Below are 22895 nucleotides of genomic sequence, written 5' to 3'. Positions count from 1 at the left end.
TCTGTCCATGGGATTCTCCAGACAAGAATACTGGAGTGGGTTGCCATTCCCTTCTCCAGGGTATCTTTCTAACCCAAGGACTGAACCTGGGTCTCCTGCATTGCAGGCTAATTCTTTACCAACTGAACCACCATGGAAGCCCTTCATTTTGGCAATACTCAAATGCATATTTTACTGCCTCTGGGTTCCTGACCCAGACCCAACTGTCTGTTTGAGATCCTTACTTGCCCACCTCATTGAAATCTTAAAGTTAACATGAGCAAAATGAAAATATTTATTTATTGGTCATCCCCCCAAAATAGTTACTTCAAGCCTCAGTTCAGTTCAGTCACTCAGTCGTGTCCGACTTTTTGCAGCCCCATAGACTACAGCACACCAGGCCTCTCTGTCCATCACCAACTCCTGGGGTTTATTCAAACTCATGTCCATTGAGTTGGTGATGCCATCCAATCATCTCATCCTCGGTCGTCCCCTTCTCCTCCCACCTTCAATCTTTCCCAGCATCAGGGTCTTTTACAATGAGTCAGTTCTTCGCATCAGGTGACCAAAATATTGGAGTTTCAGCTTCAACATCAGTCCTTCCAATGAACACCCAGGACTCATCTCCTTTAGAATGGATTGGTTGGATCTCCTTGCAGTCCAAGGGACTCTCAAGAGTCTTCTCCGACACCACAGTTCAAAAGCATCAATTCTTCAACACTCAGCTTTCTTTATAGTCCAACTCTCACATCCATACATGACTACTGGAAAAACCATAGCCTTGACTAGATGGACCTTGTTGGCAAAGTAATGTCTCTACTTTTGAATATGCTATCTAGGTTGGTCATAACTCTCTTTTCAAAGAGTAAGTGTCTTTTAATTTCAAGCTTCACATCTTGTTAATTTCCCCTATCTCAGAATAGTACAACTGATCCAATCACTAAGGCAAAAATCCTGGGAGTCATTTTGACTTCACCTTTTTCTTTATCTCCCCCATGTAATCTAGCAATAGGTCCAGTTGGTTTGAATGTCTAAATTGTATCAAATATCCTTTACTTAATCCATTTCATCTCTCACCACCTTAGACCCATAACCCCCTACTTATTTCAAAAGCCTCCTAACTAGTTTCTCTGATTTCCTCTTAACTCACTCCAGTCTAGCTTCTAAGACCCAGAGGGATCTTTTTAAACACAAATTAGATTAGACAACATCTCTACTTTAAAAACCTTTCCATAGCTTCCCATTTGCATTTCAGTTATAATAAAACCCAAACTTCTTGCCAGGCCTTTATAGCTCTGCATAATCTGGCCCATGTTGGTTTTCTAACTTTGCACTAGTCTCTTCTAACTCACTAAACCCCAGGCAGCCTGGTGTTCTCTGTTTCTATAATGGTTCAAATTAGTTTCCATTTAGGGAACTTGAGAGTGCCATTCCCTGGAATGCTTTCCCACTGGTTTTTCACACATCTGTCTCTTTTCATTCCTCTAGGTCCCATTTAAAACGTACCCTCTTTGGGATGCATTTCTTAAATTCCATGCCAAGTAGCTTACCCTGCCCCTACCAATACTTTTCTAACACAGCTTCTTTCTTAGGGTTTGTCACAATCAGTAATCACTTTACCCACGATTGCGAACTGGTTTATTGTCTGTTTCCCTTGCTGTGCTGTGCTTAGTTGCTCAGTCGTGTCCGACTCTTTGCGACCTCATGGACTGTAGCCTTTCAGGCTCCTCTGTCCATGGGCTTCTCCAGGCATGAATACTGGAGTGGGTTGCAATGGCCTCCTCCAGGGGACCTTCCCAACCCAGGGATGGAACCCAGGTTTCCTGCATTGCAGGCGGATTCTTTACCCTTTACTGTCTGAGCCTGTCTCCCTTACTGGAGTATAAACTCTGTGTGGGTGAAGATCCTGTCAGTCTTTTCACCTTTAGGCAGAGTCACTAGCACTCAGTAGGTGCTTAACAAAATTCTGTGGAATTAGTGACTAAACATTAAGACTCAGTAACGTTATTCATGGCCTAAAGAGAAACATGAGGTGATAAACATTTTACAGAAGACCTTTAGAGCTCTCCCAGAAAAATCCTGAGATACTTTCTAATCTGTAAGTCTTAGGCTTTCATGCCACCTTGAAAATATTTTAATACTCAGAACTAAAGAGCCTCTTGATGAAAGTGAAAGTGGAGAGTGAAAAAGTTGGCTTAAAGCTCAACATTCAGAAAACTAAGATCATGGCATCCAGTCCCATCACTTCATGGCACATAGATGGGAAAACAGTGGAAGCAGTGGCTGACTTTATTTTTCTGGGCTCCAAAATCACTGCAGATGGTGATTGCAGCCATGAAATTAAAAGACGCTTACTCCTTGGAAGGAAAGTTATGACCACCCTAGATAGCATATTAAAAAGAAGACACATTACTTTGCCAACAAAGATCCGTCTAGTCAAGGCTATGGTTTTTCCAGTGGTCATGTATGGATGTGAGAGTTGGACTATAAAGAAAGCTGAGCGCAGAATTGATGCTTTTGTGGTGTTGGAGAAGACTCTTGAGAGTCCCTTGGACAGCAAGGAGATCCAATCCAGTCCATCCTAAAGGAGATGAGTCCTGGGTGTTCACTGGAAGGACTGATGTTGAAGCTGAAACTCCAATACTTCGGCCACCTGATGCGAAGAGCTGACTCATTGGAAAAGACCCTGATGCTGGGAGAGATTGAGGGCAGGAGGAGAAGGGGACGACAGAGGATGAGATGGTTGCATGGCATCATGGACTCAATGGACATGGGTTTGGGTGGACTTAGGGAGTTAGTGATAGACAGGGAGGCCTGGCGTTCTGCGGTTCATGGGGTCACAAAGAGTCAGACACGACTGAGCGACAGAACTGAACTGAACTGAACTGAACTGAAGTCTTGTTTCATTTCAAAAAGAAGCTTCAAAACCCTGAGGCAGCTTTTCAAAATAAATATAGTAAAACTTTTAAACTGAATAAAAACTAAGTTAGGAGATTGCTTCAAAGTAGAAATATTATATAATAGCACTGACTGTTACTATTATTGAGAATTATAACAATTAGAATTTACTTCATGTAGATACTATGTTAATAACTACTTGCACTCTCCTATTAATAAATTGTCACACTATGCTTATAATGAGGTATTGTTCTTCCAGTGTGAATCAAGTTCTTCCCTTTCAAAACAGGGATACTAAGGTTTATAAAAAGTCATACCCAAGGCCACATAGCTAGTGGCATATGGAAGCCACTGAGGTCTGAGCGATGAACCTGCCATGTTAGATTTGTCACTCTGCTGTGTTGCTTTTATAGGAAGGAGAATACAATAAAAAAACAAGTGTGGCTGATTCTATACACCCACTTTCATCCCCTTTTGCTTGCTTTTCTGTAACATTGAGGCTGTAAAGCTCAGAACTAGAATCCCCAGGCTGCTTTGCAACACCAAGCAGAAGTTTGGCAACAGAATGAAGCAAAATGAGTCAGCCTCTGTAGGGAGATCTGATCTGGCACGTATAACCAGAGAGAGCTGTTATTCTGGGGCAGCTGGAGCAGTGTCTGTTTTCAAGTGCCTAGTGTTACAAGTGTTAGGTGACAAGCCAAGGTAGCAGTAATGTTTCCCTGTGAACTATTTTTTCCCTAGCTCTTCTGGGGTTTTTATGAACTAAGTGTTGCTAATTAAATTATTTAAAATGCATTGTTCTGCACGTAAGCACTGCATTTGATTGAGTAATTGTTACCAGGTCACAAACAGGAACTAAAATATGGACTTGACTTAATGGAGAAAGTGGAAAGAGGAAAAGTCAAGTCTTAGATACTTGACACTGGAAAACTGATCACATTTTATATACAACGGAACATATTTGGTCAAATCAGATAATGATCTGATGAATTTAGTTGAGGCAGACAATCCTCTGACTGAGGCTGAATGTTGGGAGCAGTGGGACTGATCAGAATGTTGGCTAGTGCTAACTCTACAGCCAGCTTTAGGAAAAGTCTGCAAGAGCCGGATGAACCCAGATGGGAAATAGATAGCTTGGGAGCACAGATAGGGGGACAGGCCACTTGAGTAAGAGAAACACTCTCTCCCTACAGTAAAACATCTATATTGCCAGAGAATCCTCTAATTTGGCACCTTAGAAGGCTAAACAAACAAACATATTTTACACCTTAAACAGAAGCCACTGCAAAGGCAGCAAAGCAGCAATAAAACTGGTAGGCAGCCAGGCAAATGGAAATAGTATGAAGGCAAAAATGAGATAAGGATTTGGCCTTGTCCCAACCAGGTAACTCAGTTGGTAAAGATTCCGCCTGCAATGCAGGAGACACTGGTTAAATTCCTGGGTTGGGAAGATCTGCTGGAGAAGGGATAGGCTACCCACTCCAGTATCCTTGGGCTTCCCTGGTAGCTCAGTTGGTAAAGAATCCACCTGCAATGCAGGAGACTCAGGTTCAATCCCTGGGTTGGGAAGATCCCCTGGAGAAGGGAACAGCTACCCACTCCAGTATTCTGGCCTGGAGAATGTCATGGACAGAGGAGCCTGGCAGGCTACAGTACATGGAGTCACAAAGAGTTGGCCACAACTGAGTGACTTTCATATGTCAAATATATTATTTTAAATTACCCTCAAGGCAATGGCCATTAAGTTAAGGGAGGAAGAGTGAGCAGAGTGTAAAGGCTAGTCAGCAAAGAGACCGTGAAAGTCGCTTAGTTGTGTCTGACTCTTTGCGACCCCATGGACTGTATTGTCCCTAGAATTCTCGAGGCCAGAATACTGGAGTGGGTAGCCTTTCCCTTCTCCAGGGGATCTTCCCAACCCAGGATCAAACCTAGGTTTCATACACTGCAGGTAGATTCTTTACCAGCTGAGCCACAAGGGGAGCCCAAGCTAATATCTTTGGTTACAGTTTTATCTGTAGGATACTGATTGACACAGGTAATCTACTAACATCCTGACAATACAATAATGATCAAACACCCAGTCTCGATTGTAAAGTCTTGTGACTGTCATTGTGCCACTAAAAAAGGTATGAAAAAATTTCCAGTCTCCACAAACACAGGTAATAGGCAATTGCTTTTGAAAAGTACAACAGCCTGAAGTACCAGATCTGAGCAGCTTCTCAGAGAGCAGAGCCAGGGACCATAAAGAGAATGAGACCAAGACCGGCTGACCAAGAGCTTTTACTCTGCTGCTAGTTCAAAGAGTCCTTGCTGTTCTTATCAGCTAGGTTTGAAAGTTATTGTGGGTATTACTTCTCTGTATTTTCTTAATCCTCTCTTTCCAAATGGAAGATTTCATTACAGTTCATCTATATTTTTTCCAACATTGTGCATATTTTGGGGACAGTTTACCTTTTAGCGTAATAATTACCAGACAAGCAGGAATTGCATGTGGTCCTAATGGTGAAATTACCTGTCATCAAGTTACACATCTTGAACTCTGAGCTGGGTGCAGCAACTAGAAGAGAATTCGGGATGTCTCCATTGGATTAGAGGTGGTTCTATTCAAGATTAAGTGTTAGTCGCTCATTCGTGTCTGACTCTTTTCGAACCCATGGACTGTAGCCGGCCAGGCTCCTCTGTCCATGGAACTCTCCAGGCAAGAATACTGCAGTAGATTGGATCTTCTTGACCCAGGAATCGAACCTGGCACTTCCTGCATTGCAGGCAGATTCTTTACCATCTGAGCCACCAAGGAAGCCCTTCTTCCTCATTGTATCTCCTGTTTGAGTTTGCAATGAATCCTGAAAACAAACAAAAAAAACCCCAAAACACATTTTCTAGTGTCTGCACTATTCCCATACCGAACACTGAAACAATTCTGACCAATGAGTAAAATTAAAATGTGTTAAGGACTTCTGGGAATTTTTATTTTTCTGATGACATAGATAATCTCTAAAGATGGCCATCATAAATTCCTTCCTTTTCTTTACATGCGTGTTCCTTCATGACTGATAAGATATAGCAGGAATGATGGTCAGGAATTTTTGAAATTAGGTCATATGAAACCTTTTAGTTCGACAAAATTTAGTGACGACATGGTACAGTAATGTAGATAATAGAAAATGGTCCTAATGAATTGATAAATCAGGCAAATGATTTCCAGGCAGAATGTTGAACGTGCTGATTGGATTTTGTTAGATGCATAGGATAAGATAAAGACAGAGAAAGAATGAGCTAAAAAAGAAAATATGCAGTGTTTTATAGAAGAATTTAGAGGGAAGAGAGGTAGGATTTACTGGGCTCAAAAATAGAATTGTTTATCATCTCCAGTCTTTGTAAGCAGCAAGAGGCTTCTCAAAATAAGAAATGTCCTCAGGGCAAAACTCAAATCCAGACTATTTCCAATAACACATAGCAGGAGGATAAAGTTCAGCTCAACGATGTCTTTAGAGCTCCCTTTACTGATACTTCGGAAACATTTCTGGTAGGGCCTCAACCAAGACAGAAAGTCTCCTATGATATCAAATATCAAATAGACTTTGCTAACTAGAAAATAGGACTCCTAATAATATTAAGGATATAATTCCGTAGCATCAAGTCTTTCAGCCTAAAATAAAAGAAAAAAAAATTGTGGGGATGGCTTTTGTCTAATGGAGTGAACCCCCAATAAAATTGGGCTAAAAGGGATAGAAGCAATTCAAACTAAAAGAGAGCCCTTGGGGACTCCAACCTTCTAAAGGCAGAAAGTAGGCTGAGAAAGCTACTCAGCAGCAAACACAGGCCAGTTCTAAATGAAAAGGGAAGTGTTAGAGAGCAGAGTCTAAACCCGGAAGGCAGGCCGAAGTGGCACAGAGACTTTCCTCAGGAAGCAGGACTCAGCCCAATCGAGGAACAGGCAGATTTCAGACTTCTTGTGGGTGAGTGACTGCGGTATGCCTCCTGTGAGACTCCACCCTCTTACAACGGAGTTGCTGTTTTGCTTTGCAAATTTCATACCTTTGTAACAACACTGTAATATGAGTGTGTTGAACAGATAACTGAGATTACTGAGCAGATAACTTCTGTCTCTAGTTCAAAGATCTTCCATTAGAGACAAATCATGCTCGAGAGTGCAGTTGAGAAATCGGACTCTCATCGTCCCATGCACATCCTTTAAAGGACGACTCCTACACTGTAAACCAGTGTCACAAGGGGATACAGTTTGGGGCATATTGGAGAGGAATCAAGTCTATTCTGCATGCAGAACAAGCACGCATATGGATAGCCAGAAATGTGGTAGGCAGTCTTCAGAAATGTTCACCACAGATCCCTTGTCTTCGTGCCTGCACATGCTGTAATTTCCTTCCCTTGAATCTGAGTACACCTTAGTTCTTTTCTTGACCACTAGAATATGTGTCAGAAGCAATATTCAAAAACATCCGAGACCAGGTTATTTAAAGTCTTGCTTCGGGCATTTTCATCAATTACTCTTGGGACGTTCCCACTCAGAACCCAGCTGCCAGGCTATGAGAAAGTGTAGGCATTTCAGCTGAGTTCCCAGCCAACCGGCAGCATCAACTCAGCCACATGAGTGAGTCACCTTGGACTCTGAGCCCAGGGGAGCCTTCGGTTGTCCCCAGCATCAGCCCGTCTGACTGCAATCACTCCGGAGATCCCAAATGAGGACAGTCAGTTGAGCCTAGGCGATATACAGAAGCATATGTGATGATAATAAACTGTTTCAAGCTGCTCAGTTTGGAGGAGGTTTGATGTGAAATAATAGATGGCAAGAGCATCTGTTATCAGGACCAACCACGTTTCTTTTGGTCTTTTCCTCCTTCCTTTCGCAAACAAAGGCATGACGCCTGCAGCTGGAACAATCGTCTTAAACCCATGAAGGAAATACCAAAACATTTTGAGAGACCTTGGCCCTGAATTCCTTGATCTATAAATGAAACACTGGCAACCAAGAACTTCCTGACTTCAAGATGTTAGGAAAAAGAATCTCCTCTCTTGGGGTTTGGCCACACACAATCATATAAACAAACTGACACTCCAGGGATGAGATGAACATGCAAAATGATACCATAAAGTGTTGTACTTCACTAAACTGGGGCTACTAGCTCAGCTTTGAGTGTTGCCGGTTAAGAAAAAGGATCAGTCCTATAGTTAGAAATTTGCCACAGTATATAAAATAAAAAATCAAACTAGCTGTTCAATGGAAGCCCAAACATTTCTGATACTGAGTTCAAGTAAATATCTCTCATAGATCCTTGTTAAAAAAAAAAAGATATGGTGGTAGGCAGTATACAACTTACTCATTGTAAGTTAAATATGATCTTATCTTTTACAGCTATATATTTTTATAACATCTCTCTCACAATGCCAGACAGTCCAAAGCAGTTCTACAAAATGAAAGACAATTAAGTCCAGTTTTACAGTTGTTGGCAGTCTGAATTAATCCAAGAATAAAATTCAGAATATAAAGGGGTCGTTAGGGATTTCTACTAACAATCTTTATAAAAACTTTGATACTAAGCTGTTGATAAACCAATCTGATAAAATCCAGCAGTGTAAGTATGGAATATAATTAGACACAAATGCTGATATGGAGATAGAGTGATCATTTTCTTATGGAAACTGAAGAGACTCATTAGGATATGTACCTGGAGGGAAGGCTGATTAAATCTGGAGATGGCTGAGGTAGTAATGCAGTAACAGAATGAGAGGTTTCTCTTAGAACATTTCTGCTCATTTCACAATAAAAATGGCAAACTGATACAGTGATGATCAGGCGCATAGAGTATTATGGTTGTTCAGTTGCTCAATGTTGATTTGGATATAGGAGGTGAAGGAAACGCTCAGGTTTATTTCCCCTTTGTTCTCGGTACTAGCAACGCAGTGACACTGAGTGACATTTATGGCACCCTTATAGCAAAAGTTCAGAATTTCAGAGCACAGATGTGAAGCGATTAAATCATAGTGTGACCTTATTTTCCTGCCTTTTGTTTCCCTGTGCCTGTTTCCTCACCTCCTCAAGTTTATCTTTTTATTGTATATACATTTATAAACTACCTTTCTTTGGAAACAAACTGAGATTTACATTAGTAAAAATAAATTTCCTGAACTCATATTCAGCAGGCCATTCTGTCCCTTTACAGCTGTTTGACTTGGAGCAAATTCTTCAACTTTTCTAAGCCTCAGTATACTCATCTGCAAAATGAAGACAATCTGAGAGTTATTATGAAGACTGAATGAATTAACAGATCTAAAGCATTTAGCACATTAGTCTGCGCTATTAGTAATACGTGGAGAATAAGAAACTGTGGAAAAAGAAATATGGAAGATAACTAAGCTGAGGAAAATGATGGAGCCAAAATCCAGTACAAATCTGTTCATCTCTGAAGCTCTGTTCTTAGTCACGATGTGGTTAATCTTCAGAGGATCTCAATCTGAGGTTACAACAGAATCATTTGTGGAGCTTCTCACTGCACAGATATTTAGGCCACTCTGTATGTCCATGTAACACAAATTCTTGAGGGTGGGATCGGCACATGCCACATTTATTTATTAAAAATTTCCATAGCCTAGGAACTGTCACACTTTCTGCAGAAAAGAAATCTTGCTTTTGAACACTTCCATGAAGAGTTCCTTGCTCCTGCTAGTAGTTTTGACTTTCAGGTCCCCAGATATATTTGATTTTTATATCATGCACATCATAAACGAGTTAAAAGTAAATAAAACTGTGAGCGGATATCCAGTATGTGTTTTTTTTCCTGGGAATAATGTTAAGTACCTTGATAGGCAACTAGTTCAGGAGCAATAAACATCGGACCCTTGTGGATGCTAGAAATGTTTATAAATCTATCTTTATTTGTGAAAGTCTATTTTACCATAGAGTTGAGAAAGAAAAACACCTCAAACTATGGCAATTTGTGAAATTAAATTCACTTACCTGTATTTTCAAAATAGAACACTGAAATCCATTACAAAAGTTGAGCCAGAGAATTGGGATGGTTACTTTTTTGGAGACCAGCTTGCCATATTCCAAGAAAGAAAGACTTGTCAGCAGAAATGACAGAGTTTGTCTTCTCTAAAAGGCTATACCTATTGATTTTACCTTAGATTTTAGGATTTGTTAAATAAATCCAGGCATGGTGTAATACAAATTTGACAAACCAAAGACAAATAATTAAAGGTCACGTGTGTTTTCCTTAGAAGTAAATCTGCAGGCTTCTTGGACCTCCCTGACTACACCAGTGCTTGTCCACCTAAAATTTAGCTCAATTATCCACAAGAAGCTATTAGCCCATGAGAAGCCTACTGGGTAAAATAAAAGTGGAATTTTAGGGAGGGAGATCAGACCCTGCACAGATGAAGAGTAACAACAGAATCAGTGGGAAATATACATGAGACAAGGGGATAAGAGCTAAAGTCTGAAGCTGAAAGATTGCCATCCTTCCCATCTGGAGTTAAAGGATTAAAAACAAAATGAAACCACCACCACCACCACCAAAACAGTCTAATCACTCTAAAGAATCTTCTTAGGCTAGGGGGTGAGCCGAGTTAAAGGATAAAATAAGTTCCTAATCCTTTTAGAGTAATTAAAATAGGTGTGGGGCCAGGTTGCCCTAAAAAGGACCCTGGCAGATTAAGAGTAACTGTCAGAGATGTTTGCTTTACTTTGCTTCAAACGCCTATTTGAGAAAAACTGAGAAATTTTGACTGATCCCTGATGACATGTCATTAGTATCGAAGGAACCTGTACAATTAGAATGGAGAAAAACCCAAGTGAAAACACATATATTTGGAGTTAGATGAAAAATAGAGCTGGAAACCTGGCTGGAGACCCTACACTGTGTCCTCATAGCAGGATCCTGTAATGAAATATGCAGCACCCATGGTTTTTCAAACAGCCAGACATAGAGGTTTGGGGAAAGATCCCTCTTCCATCTTCTTCCCTTCTACCTTTACCTTTTCCTTGTATCTTGCTATTAGTATGGGCAGGCAAAATATATTGGAAACTGTAGATTTATAAAACATTCAACTTCTGATGTAGGGACTGATGTGAAATTAAAGGAATTATCAAACATCTATCTTAGTAAGCATCTATCAAGCATAGCATCTGTACTGAGAATCATTTTTGCTGGATTCTTATAAGTCACTGAAGATAAAGCTGTTTATGAATGCCATCCTTGAAAATGATGGGAAAGCTTAAGGAGTATTGGGGAAATAAACATTCCTATCACACATTTATGAAATGGATTGTTTTACTATACTCATCCTTTCAATAGGTTTTCTTACAAGTTCTTTTACCTTCCAACATGAGAGAAACAAACTATTTTTCCTTTGCTGTTTTAATTTAAAAGGTAAATTAGGTAAAACTATGTTGAATAAGCAGAAATGAATAGAACTACAATTAAAATAGCAAAAAAGAAAGAAAAAGGGAATAGATAATAAAAGGTAGTAGATTATATCCTTGGTTAACAACTCAACTCCAGAACCAGAGAGAAGCTGACAAGGTGTAGGTTGAGTATTCAAGCCAAGGATCTGATTTCATAGTAGTGTTCACTTACCTAATAATTATGGCAAATTAGGCAAAAAGAAGTGATGCGATTTTCCAGCCACATGCAGTGGCTGGTCAGGCTTCCAGATCAAGAGTAGAACATCTGTAAGTTACTCCAAACCTACTCTTTCTCTCCACTTACTCCCCTCCTGAGCTGTGAATGGAATTACACCAGTTTCCACTGATCTCTAATTCTTAGGTCAGGCTCTTTCTAATAAAACAGCCAAGGGAAGTACAAAAGGGAAAGGAGAACAGCTAACATGTTTTCAAACACCAGCAACTTTACAATGTGCATTTAGTTTTGTAGGTGAAAATCCTAACCACATTATCATCATGCTTGTTACACAGCTAATGAAAATTTATGTACATTGTGTGCTAAATAAAATTTGGTGTACTATCTGGCACTTTAATCAAAATAACTTATTATGATGATTAAAACAGTAGATTTGTAATACAAGAATGACTATATAAAAGTAATGAAATACGAGCATTTTTAACATGTCAGAATTTCATACTCAGATAAAAGATATCCTTTTTAAAGTAGTAACGTAGAGAAACTGTATTTCTAATAAAGTTGCTGCCACATATTAAAACATCTGGTAACATCCCCTTTAACGCCAACTTAGAGATCATATATGAAGATTATCATTGCTTTATCTTAAATAGCTAGTTTTCTTATTTTCTGTCAGATTTGATTCTTACTTCCATTTAGTTTTAATGCAAAAATCAGTTTATAAATAACAATTATTAAATGAATTAACACTATTTCTAAGACACTACAGTAAATGATTTTCAAATATCACAAAATGTTGGGTATGATCTGGTTTTAATAACATTTTTAAATGATGAAGCTTCATATAAGAAATCTGGAGGCTCGGTTTCTTTCAGAAATTAAAACTAAAATATTTATCAACACTGTGTAAATAGTTCCTCATAACTATTAGTGGGAGCTGAATAAAGGCTGATCCCTTTAGAAGAGGAAATATATTTTCTCTTTAGTCTCTGTTTACATAATAAACAGAGATATACTGACATCAGGGGGACTTGGCTCACTGTGGTGAGCCAGTTAGCATATAGGAAAAACTAACTTGGCATTTTAAGTGGCCAAATACTCCAACTTACCTCATTGCTAGAGGATTACCTATCCTTGCCTTGCTGAGCTCTAGAGTGGCTTCGAGGTTTGTTTTGGCCAATCAAATGTAGATGGAAATGAAATCTACCACTTTAGGGCAGACGCTTATGAACTAGCATGCAGTTCACCACATCTGGACATTTAGCTACAAGGCAATATTCCAGGCTGAGGTTTCTTCATCAGCTCGGCCCTGGAGAAAAGGCGATGAAGAGCAGAATCACAGTCCATAACAAATGGGCAGTGTAAGTGAGAGATAAATCTCTGCTGTAACCCACTGTGATCTGGGGACCATCTGTTACCACTGTATCAACTAGCCTGTCCTGACACACACATTTAAATTACCTCCACGGCCCCTCTAGGCAAGGGAGTCCGTGACCCATACTCTTCCTGAAAGTTCTCCTCTAATTTTTAGAATGTGGAAAACTGAAGCTCAGTAGGGTTAATTACATGTTCAGAAGATAATGAGGTCAGTCTCTGTATCTAGGTCTGACTCCAAAGTCTATGCACATACTCGAATACCTTACTCTTCTACGTCATAATGTGATGGGAACGTTTTCACTGGTACTTCTCTCACAATACTGTAAATAAATTAAATGGCTTTGAAATTCACTGGTTTCTGAAATATCTAATCAATGTGGTATCATAATTTAACAAGGAAGTTGTTAAAATATAATAACTTTTTGACAGATTTTTAAAGAAATCATATAAAATACATATGCAAATACATAACCCTACAGCTTTGGGTTTACTGTATAAACACATTTTGTTTATACCACATTCAAAGAATTTTCAATCGTATTTATTGTTTTACACACAACACAGACATTTTTATTATTTAAAAAACCCAAACTCAAGATAATAAATTTGGCTTCTTTTCCCCACAAAAACGGGAAATACATCTTGGTAAAGTTACACACCAGTTGGTTGTTGGGATTTATAGTTCCAGGAGAAAAAAAAAAACAACCATAACCAACCAAAAAATAAATTTTATGTATATATATATATATATACATAAAATTAAGTAGTACATAAACAGTTTACCATAATAAAGTAAGCAAGAAAGAGAAACTAATCAGAAAGCACACTGCTTTAAAGTAATTTTCAGATCTCTATTATAGTACAATTTACTCCCAACAACTCGGAGCCCATTAAGAGCACTTCTATACAGAGAAAAACTAACAAATGATACACATTTATTGCAACAATAATAATATATGTAACTTAAATACCCCCCTTTGATAAAGTGGCTTTTTATTCCTTAAACATAGACATTCTGCTCTTCATTGTAGAAGATGAAGTTTTCTCATCAAAAGGCACATTCTTATCTGCAAGAAAAAAAATACTATAAATGCTTATCCTGGAACAAATTTAAACACACTTTAAAATATCCCCAAAGACTTGGAGTGCCAGAAGATAATGAAAGTATTTAATCTGAGGAATTATAATGAAGAGCACTAATAAAACACAGAGTTACTTTGTCTACACTAATTATATCAGATACTATTCTTTAAATTATATTTCTAACTTTTTCAAAGGAATTTTATACATAACTAGTGTGGGTACCCTGAACAACTTTGACAAGTATACAATGTAATTATTTATTTATAGTTTCTGTAAACACAATTCTTAACAGATTCTATTTCTAAACCTTCAGAAAGTAGCATTAATTGCAGCTGCAGGCCTGGAAGTATATTCAATGAAACAATCAAAAAATTCTTTTAGTATTTATAATACAGTTATAAAAATTTTCCATACAGAAGATAAGGTTTTCTATAAATTATATGATGTGGTAAATGTGCCTATTTTCTTACCTTATTGACTAGTTTATGGTAATATGAGGTTTATTTTCATCACACATATTTTTATACACCTTAATTCTAATTATACATCAGGCTTTACTGCTACTTAATCTAAACCACAGATGCTAAGGAACTTCTGCTAATAAGAGCCATTACAACCGAAAGCATTTAATCCAACCAAAATCAAAGGTATGCAGATTTTATTAACTTAATAAATTGTCCTTTATAATCACCATTAACATACAGAACTTCATTGGAGATACCTATGAGAATGAGTAATACTCTTTTCCAAATTACTGTTTATCTGAATCTTAGTAAGCAATCTACAATCGATCTCTAAATGATTAGGTTATTATAAGCTAAGGAAATTCTAATATATTTTGAGCTTTTTAAAAAAATACATATTGAAGTTTAACAAAAACCTGCTACTCATGAACAATAATTGCTCAGAATTCATGCATTCATTCAGGGTCCCCTGCAAAGCCAATTCTCTCTTGCCAGCTGCCAACTTTAACCTTCAGAAAATACTCTGAATAGTCAGTGACATATTTTAATTGTCTGCTCAACATCTATTATCTCCTCTTTGCTAATAAAAATACTGACTTATTTTCGTGATCGAAGTAGGGTGACAATATGCTGGAAGGAGGGACGGTTCTGAGAAATTTTGATTTCCTGACAAATAGACGATGTGACTTGGGTTCTTGCCTCTCGCTGTCTTCTTTTCTGGTATACAGATGTGATGGCTGAAACTGCAGCAGCCATATAACTAGGATAAAACTAGCATCAGAAAAGCTTTAGGAAAAACACATAGGTGTAGGCCCTGTTATCAAACTGCCATTGAAGAGATGCCAGCAGCCAACTTCTGCAGGCTTATGATATGAGAAACACTTTTGAGTCTCTGTGATTCTAGATTCTCCACTACTTGTATTAAAAAATAGTCAAACTAACAGAAGTAGAGAACAGAATGGTGGTTACCAGAGACTGAAGGAAGAAGGAAACGAGGAATCGCTACTCAAAGGGTATGGAGTTTCCATTATGCAAGATGAATATGTTCTAGAGATGTACTTGCTATATAACACTGAACCTAAGGTTAACAATACAGTATTCTGTGCCTAAAAATTGTAGAGAGCAGATCTCATTTTAAATATTCTTACACATGCTTTTCTATGAGGTAAAGCAAATATGTACTATTAGTACATTTTATGGAAATCTCAGTCTGGGTATTTTTCAAGCTTCAAGAATGTTCTGTCTCTCAACATTATGCAATGATACAATATAAAAAAAGACATTTTCAAGGACAACCTAGGAGCTAATTCAGAAAATCTTAAACTATCAAAACAGCTATTAAACCAAATCAAGTTGGAAAGGAAAAACTGTCCTAGTGTAGTCAAGAATATTGTTATTCCTTTCATTTAAATACATTTGCAAATATTAGATTCCTGGAGTTTTTTTTCTCCCTGGTCCTTTTTAAGGAAGATATAATGTCTTTGGATTTTAAAGAATGAACACTATCTGAGAATGCCTGGAAAGGTTAATGCCTTAATAATTGCGTTTAGTAGGACTTTTTTGTTCATAAACTTGAGATCCTTGTCCCTTTACTGTCCTGCGACCCCACTCACATAAGTCAGCCTTACGGGTGGCAGCTCTGCCTGCATCGCCCGTCCAGCCCAGCATATACCTTAGCGAGTCTGCGACCCAGACTATCACAGCAGAACAGGACACAAATCCTGAACCAAAGCAGTAAGCAAGCATTTTATTAAACAGATCAACTGTTGTATGAACAGAAACTTGTGATTCAGCTGTTCTGGAAGAGTTTCCATTTGATAGAGTTGTTCTAGCTCTGCACTGTCTAAAACGATAGCAATCTCGCAATTTAAATTAAAATTTCAATTAGTTAGAACTCAATAAAATTAAAAATTCAGTTCCTGGGGCACACCAGTCAAATTTCAAATTTCTGAAAAGCCACATAAGGCTAGTGTGGCTACCCAATTAGACAGGGCACCTCTAGACCATGTAGAGAGATGAGAAAACAGCACTAGCAAACAGTGCTTAATGTCACAGTATCATTTAATAATATACACAGTTTTCATGCTCTTAACCAATAAAGACATCACGATGACAACTGGAGCAAGGCAAAATTTCCTTCTAAGGCTCAATGTCCACAGAAAAGTAAAACAGACAGAAAATCCCCCAAACCCTACACAAGCATTCTGTTTAATTACCTGTTTAAATAATAACAAAGACAGCACAGTTCCCTAAAAGTGGATACGGTACAGACGATGCTACAAGTAACACACACTGGACATGCTTAAATACCAATTTCTGTCTAAAATAAGCAGTAGTACTGTGACGGATTCCTATACATACTCTGTTTACTTTGAATAACCTTAGTGTTTATTCTGATAAAATGTTATACTCCACATTGAAAGTAGTGATTTAGGAATTAGAATTATTTTCAAATGGATAACTGTTTGAATAAGATCTTAAATGAGAGTTTCTGTTTCCTGATCCTGATATGCTGATGTTAATCACCAGAAAATATTCAGTGGCCAAGTAACACTGAGCACAAATGTAAAGAATACATATAATACAGTATTAAATTTAATGAAGCAGAAGAGAGGAGCTAAGAAGCAAATTTAGAGTTTTTAAAATGACATACATGGCAGAAATTTCTAGAATAGCTTTGAAGTGATAGAAGTACTAGCTTTTAAAAGCTGCCACCAAGATTGTCAAAGTGTCCTTTAGTGTACACCATTATAAAATAATAACTTTACTCTTCAGAAATCAAACAGAATAACAAGGTTATTATTTCCACTTGTTTTGTGTTATGAAGTAATGTTTAAAACTACATTTTTGAGACTGGCTATGAGTATTTATTTCCAACATATTTGTAAGAAAATGAAAGGCAAGTTTTGGTTGATAGATAGTTGTCTCTGATTTCTCACATTTCTATGAGAGACGGCTAAAATGTCCTACACAATCGTTAAAACATTGTTATGTGGTTTACAGTATTATAATTCCTTTGTGTAAAATGTTTCACTAACCAAAAGAAAGTATGTCTAATATGCAAATAGATGTAATAGGCTAACAATAGGATAACAATAGAAAATTCAAGAGAAATTATATTAACTAAACAGCTTGAGACATTTTTTCCCACATACGTACAAATTTTCCCAATTTGACAGTATTAACCTCAATGCTTAAATTACTAGACCTAGTGGTAATGATGGTATTTTCATTTTGCTTGCCAGGGTTCAATTTAGCAATGATCACATAAGCAGTGATATGAAAAACAAAAATAAAATTCTGTTAAAAAGAGTTTCTGGGGAAACTTTTCTCATTCCTAAGAAAGAGACACAAGACAGCTGGTCCCTAACTTTCCTTGAAAATTACAGTTCAGGGCATGATTACAGAACTGCTGGCACCATCCTATTATTGATCTAAGAATGAAGCTCACACATGGAGATGGTCAGAATTAGGAGGATCGGGGGAAAAGGAGCCAGAGCCCTGATGTGCTGTCCTTGCAGTTGGCCCTGCCTGATCTTATTACATGAAAAAGTTAACTTCTCTCAGGAAATTTAGATTAAACCATACAGTAGCAGTTCCATATGGTTCAATCTAATGCAAAAGAAACGGTAAAAATAATTACTCCAAATTCTAACCACCAACAGCAATCATTATTAAAATTTTGATGTATTAAAAGCCACATCCTTTTGTAGTCACTCAGGAAGAGTCGACTACCAAAGGCTAGTTTCATACTGTGATTAAATCATAAGGAAGGCAATTAATCTACCTCTCTGAAAATGACTTGTTTCTTGTTACTTTGTAGATAGAGTTTGGAAAATGAAGATGAAGGAATTTTAGAAAGCACTTAAACGATGAAGGAAGTATCAGTAAGACATGATCCAACAAGAATCACCAGTTTAATTGCTGACTAATATGATTCTGCTTTGCAACTGACAAAGCAGGCAGATAATATTTATAGTCCTCATTTAGGGGTCCCATTTGATCGCTTCTCAGCCTTTTCACTAAGATCAAGTATAGGGGTCCCCATGTGAAAAACGAACAATAATACTCTGTGCTAGTATAGAAGACAGAATGAATAGACTTTAGAATTATTTTCTTTATGGGTATAAATCAAATAAATATTTAAAAAATGGAATGAGGATTGCAGTAGGAAGAGACACTGAGATTATTTAAACTCCGAGCCTCAGTTTTCCTATCTTTAAAGTGAAAGCAATAGAACCTACTTTGCAAGACAGTCTCAATGAATTCATCGTATATGTAAGGAGCTCGGCACAGCGTCTGGTACATCCTGCACCAAGGCGGGCATCTATATGAAGTGATTATTACAACTGTACCTGTTATAGTTCTGCTACTCTACTCTCTCCAGTTTCCCTCCTGGCTCAGTGACAGGACCTGTGCCTGATCTTTTCCCTCTGAAGACATTCTGTCTACCACTATCATTCATTCCCTTGGATTTTGTACCATTTATATGACTGCTCTGGGAAGCCCTTGGTAAAAATCCTCTTTGAGGGTCTACAAAAACTCTCCATATAAGTGTTGATTTTTCCCGTTAACTGAGAGCAACGAGTGGCATTAACCATGATTATCAGCTGTTATTAAAGTGAGTCACAATGGGATCTATTCAGAACAGTCCCCAACTTAGGACAGTTTGACTTAACAAGTCTGATTTTATGATGATGTGAAAACAATATGGATTCAGTTGAAACCATACTTCCAATTTTGAATTGAATATGATCCAACAAGATCTCTTCTCAGGCTAGCACGATCTCCTTTGTGATGCTAGGAAGTGGCAGGGAACCTCGGTTCCCAGTCAGCCATGAGATCATGAGGGTAAACAAAAGATACACTTAAAAACATTCTGTACTCATACAACCAAACTTTAAGTGTAGTATTCAACAAATTACATGCAACATTCAACACTTTGCTATAAAATAGGTTTCGCGTTATATGATTTTGCCTAACTATAGGCTACTATCAGTGCTCTGGCTAATATAAGTTCTCTAAGCATGTTTAAGGTAGGCTATGCTAAATGCTGACGTTCAGGTTAGGTGTATTAAATGCATCTTCAACTTATGATATTGTCAACTTATGATGGCTTTGTCCAGACATAACTCCATAGTAAGTTGAAGGAGATCTGTTCATTTTTTCCATGAGATAAATTGGAAATGTTGAATAAATTGATGGCATCAGTTCAGTTCAGTCGCTCAGTCGTGTCTGACTCTTTGCGACCCCATGAATCGCAGCACGCCAGGCCTGCCTGTCCATCACCAACTCCCGGAGTCTACCCAAACCCATGTCCATCGAGTCGGTGATGCCATCCAACCGTCTCATCCTCTGTCATCCCCTTCTCCTCCCGCCCCCAATCCTACCCAGCATTAGGGTCTTTTCCAATGAGTCAACCCTTCGCATGAGGTGGCCAAAGTATTGGAGTTTCAGCTTCAACATCAGACCTTCCAATAAACACCCGGGATTGATCTCTTTTAGGATGGATTGATTGGATCTCCTTGCAGTCCAAGGGACTCTCAAGAGTCTTCTCCAACACCACAGTTCAAAAGCATCAATTCTTCGGTGCTCATCTTTCTTCACCGTCCAACTCTCACATCCATACATGACCACTGGAAAAACCATAGCCTTGACTAGACGGACTTTTGTTGGCAACGTAATGTCTCTGCTTTTAAACATGCTATCTAGGTTGGCCATAACCTTCCTTCCAAGGAGTAAGCGTCTTTTAATTTCATGGCTGCAGTCACCATCAGCAGTGATTCTGGAGCCCAAAAAAATAAAGTCTGACACTGTTTCCACTGTTTCCCCATCTATTTCCCATGAAGTGATGGGACCAGATGCCATGATCTTAGTTTTCTGAACGTTGAGCTTTAAGCCAACTTTTTCACTCTCCTCTTTCACCTTCATCAAGAGGCTCTTTACTTCTTCTTCACTTTCTGCCATAAGGGTGGTGTCATCTGCATATCTGAGGTTATTGATATTTCTCCCGGCAATCTTGATTCCAGCTTGTCTTTCTTCCAGCCCAGCGTTTCTCATGATGTACTCTGCATATAAGTTAAATAAGCAGGGTGACAATATACAGCCTTGACGTACTTCTTTTCCTATTTGGAACCAGTCTGTTGTTCCATGTCCAGTTCTAACTGTTGCTTCCTGACCTGCATACAGGTTTCTCAAGAGACAGGTCCGATGGTCTGGTATTCCCATCTCTTTCAGAATTTTCCACAGTTTATTGTGATCCACATAGTCAAAGGCTTTGGCATAGTCAATAAAGCAGAAATAGATGTTTTTTTGGAATTTTCTTGCTTTTTTGATGATCCAGCAGATATTGGCAATTTGATCTCTGGCTCCTCTGCCCTTTCTAAAACCAGCATGAACATCTGGAAGTTCATGGTTCACGTATTGCTGAAGCCTGGCTTGGAGAATTTTGAGCATTACTTTACTAGCATGTGAGATGAGTGCAATTGTGCGGTAGTTTGAGCATTCTTTGGCATTGCCTTTCTTTGGGATTGGAACGAAAATTGACCTTTTCCAGTCCTGTGGCCACTGCTGATTTTTCCAAATTTTGCATTTCCAAAATGCCAAAATTGATGGCATGATGCATGTTTAATACCTGACCCCAACACTGGAGGGCCTCCCAGGAGACTCAGTGGGTAAAGAATCTGCCTGCCATGCAGGAGACCCAGGAGATGTGGGTTCGATTCCTGGGTCGGGAAGATCCCCGTGAGGAGGGCATGGCACCCTACTCCAGGTATTCTTGCCTGGAGAATCCCATGGATTCTGGCAGGCTATAGAGGAGCCTGGTGGGCTGCAGTCCCATAGTATCGAAAAGAGTCGGACACAACCGAAGCAACTGACCATGCATGCGTGCGCCAACATCTGAAAATCAGAGAAAGTCCCGCCTGCTGAATCTACTTCAAATGAAGTAACTGAGTTTGTACCCTATATCTCATCAGAAAATAATCTCTGTGTTACAGAAGATAATATGAATACCAACACACCTCTACCTACATGTCTTTGAAACTTCTGTCCAGTAGGAGAAAAGAAATGAGTCTACCTTCCTCAAAGTGAGAGAAAAAGAGACCCATGTACGCATAGACTTTGGAAAAAAAATCACAGCAGATATCTAAAATCAGTGTAGGTATTATTTAATGTTGTTTGAAGAAAAAAATAAAAGGAGAAAAGAAAAACTTGCCTTTGCTTCTTGGCACTCTGCAGTATCCATCCATCTCATTGCTCACTTTAAAAGATACAAAAGTAGGCTGGGCCTAGAGAAGAGTCTTTCCTCTGGTTTTAGCAAGGCTAAAAAATGATAATCAGGAATCCAACTCTAGCTCAGACTTCTTTGTTCTTTATTCCTGGCCTGTGGATGTATATCTATTGTGAACTGCATGAGGCTGGGTATTTTATCTGTTTTTGTTCACCACTATCCCCAGGGCTTAGTGCAGTGCTTCGGGATACATGGCAGACAGTGTATCATTGCTTTTAATAAAGAGATGAATCCATCCAATTTATTATATCCTCTAGGATATCACAGGCACCTCCAATATGCATGGTTAACACTGACTTCACGCTCTTTGACAAAAATCTCGCTCCTATAAATTTACCCTGAACATACACCTCCAACAATACAAAAATATGTATGCGCAGTGTTATTCACTTCAGTATAACTTGTAACTGCAAAATAATTGAATGAAAACTACCTAAACATGAAAGTATAGGCAACTGATTCAATACACCATGATACATACACAACATGGAGTACTACATAGCTGTGAAAAATAAAATATCTATGACTTTACATAGCATGACTCACAGGAGTACTATTAAAAATATAAAAGTATATAAACTATATGCTACCTCCTGTGTAAGAAACAGAAATATAAGAAATACATATTCCAAACAACTTTTATCAAGAGTCATAGGAGGACCAACCAGAAAATAATGAAACTTGATTATCTGCAATGGGTGAGGTGGGAAGAATGGAGTGGAAGGGGTCGAGAGCAGTACTTCTTTGAGTGTACCCGAGAGTGAGCGGGTATGTATTCTTGAAATTTTCTGGTATAGTTTTTATTTTTGGAAGCATGTTGGTTTTTTTCAAATAAAAAATAAAAACAATACAAATGGGAAAGGCAGAAAAAAAATCTAGGACAGAAATAAACAAATGACTTAAATTGTATTTTAAATGACTACTATAAACACATTGAAAAGGGAGAGAAAAAGAACTAAGCCAAATCACTTACAGTACCTGACTACCCTCCGTCCTGGGCAGGATGAGGTTGTAAGGAGAAAAATGCAAACAAACCCTCAACTCTTAGTAGTACATTCGTCTACTGTATACGCAAAGTGATTCTCACATGATATTAGTTTTATTATAAGACTGAGCAATAAGTAAATGTGTTGATGTTGTTGGGAGCCAAGATGTTGCTAGAAGTCATTCTTAACATTATGAACAAGAGAAATGACATTATGG

The 22895-nt window shown here is 38.3% G+C and overlaps 1 protein-coding gene and 1 long non-coding RNA gene across 2 annotated transcripts in view; one reads left to right on the top strand and one right to left on the bottom strand.

Annotated features, from left to right (window-relative positions):
- Window positions 1-22895, top strand: part of LOC145509651 (uncharacterized) — a 579505-nt gene that overhangs the window by 153556 nt on the left and 403054 nt on the right. The gene's annotated exons all lie outside the window — the stretch shown is intronic.
- FAM174A (family with sequence similarity 174 member A) overlaps window positions 13685-22895 on the bottom strand; it is a 30458-nt gene continuing 21247 nt past the window's right edge. The window contains exon 3 of the mRNA XM_081498870.1: window positions 13685-13921. Coding sequence (XP_081354996.1) covers window positions 13918-13921 — 4 coding nt within the window. The 3' untranslated portion in view covers window positions 13685-13917. The remainder of the gene's footprint in view (window positions 13922-22895) is intronic.

Source organism: Giraffa tippelskirchi, chromosome 6 (genome assembly GCF_054371585.1).
Source record: "Giraffa tippelskirchi isolate mGirTip1 chromosome 6, T2T-mGirTip1v1.2.pri, whole genome shotgun sequence".
Taxonomy (NCBI): Eukaryota; Metazoa; Chordata; class Mammalia; order Artiodactyla; family Giraffidae; genus Giraffa; species Giraffa tippelskirchi.
Note: the sequence above shows the minus strand (reverse complement) of the source record. Positions and strands in the feature narration are given on the sequence as shown.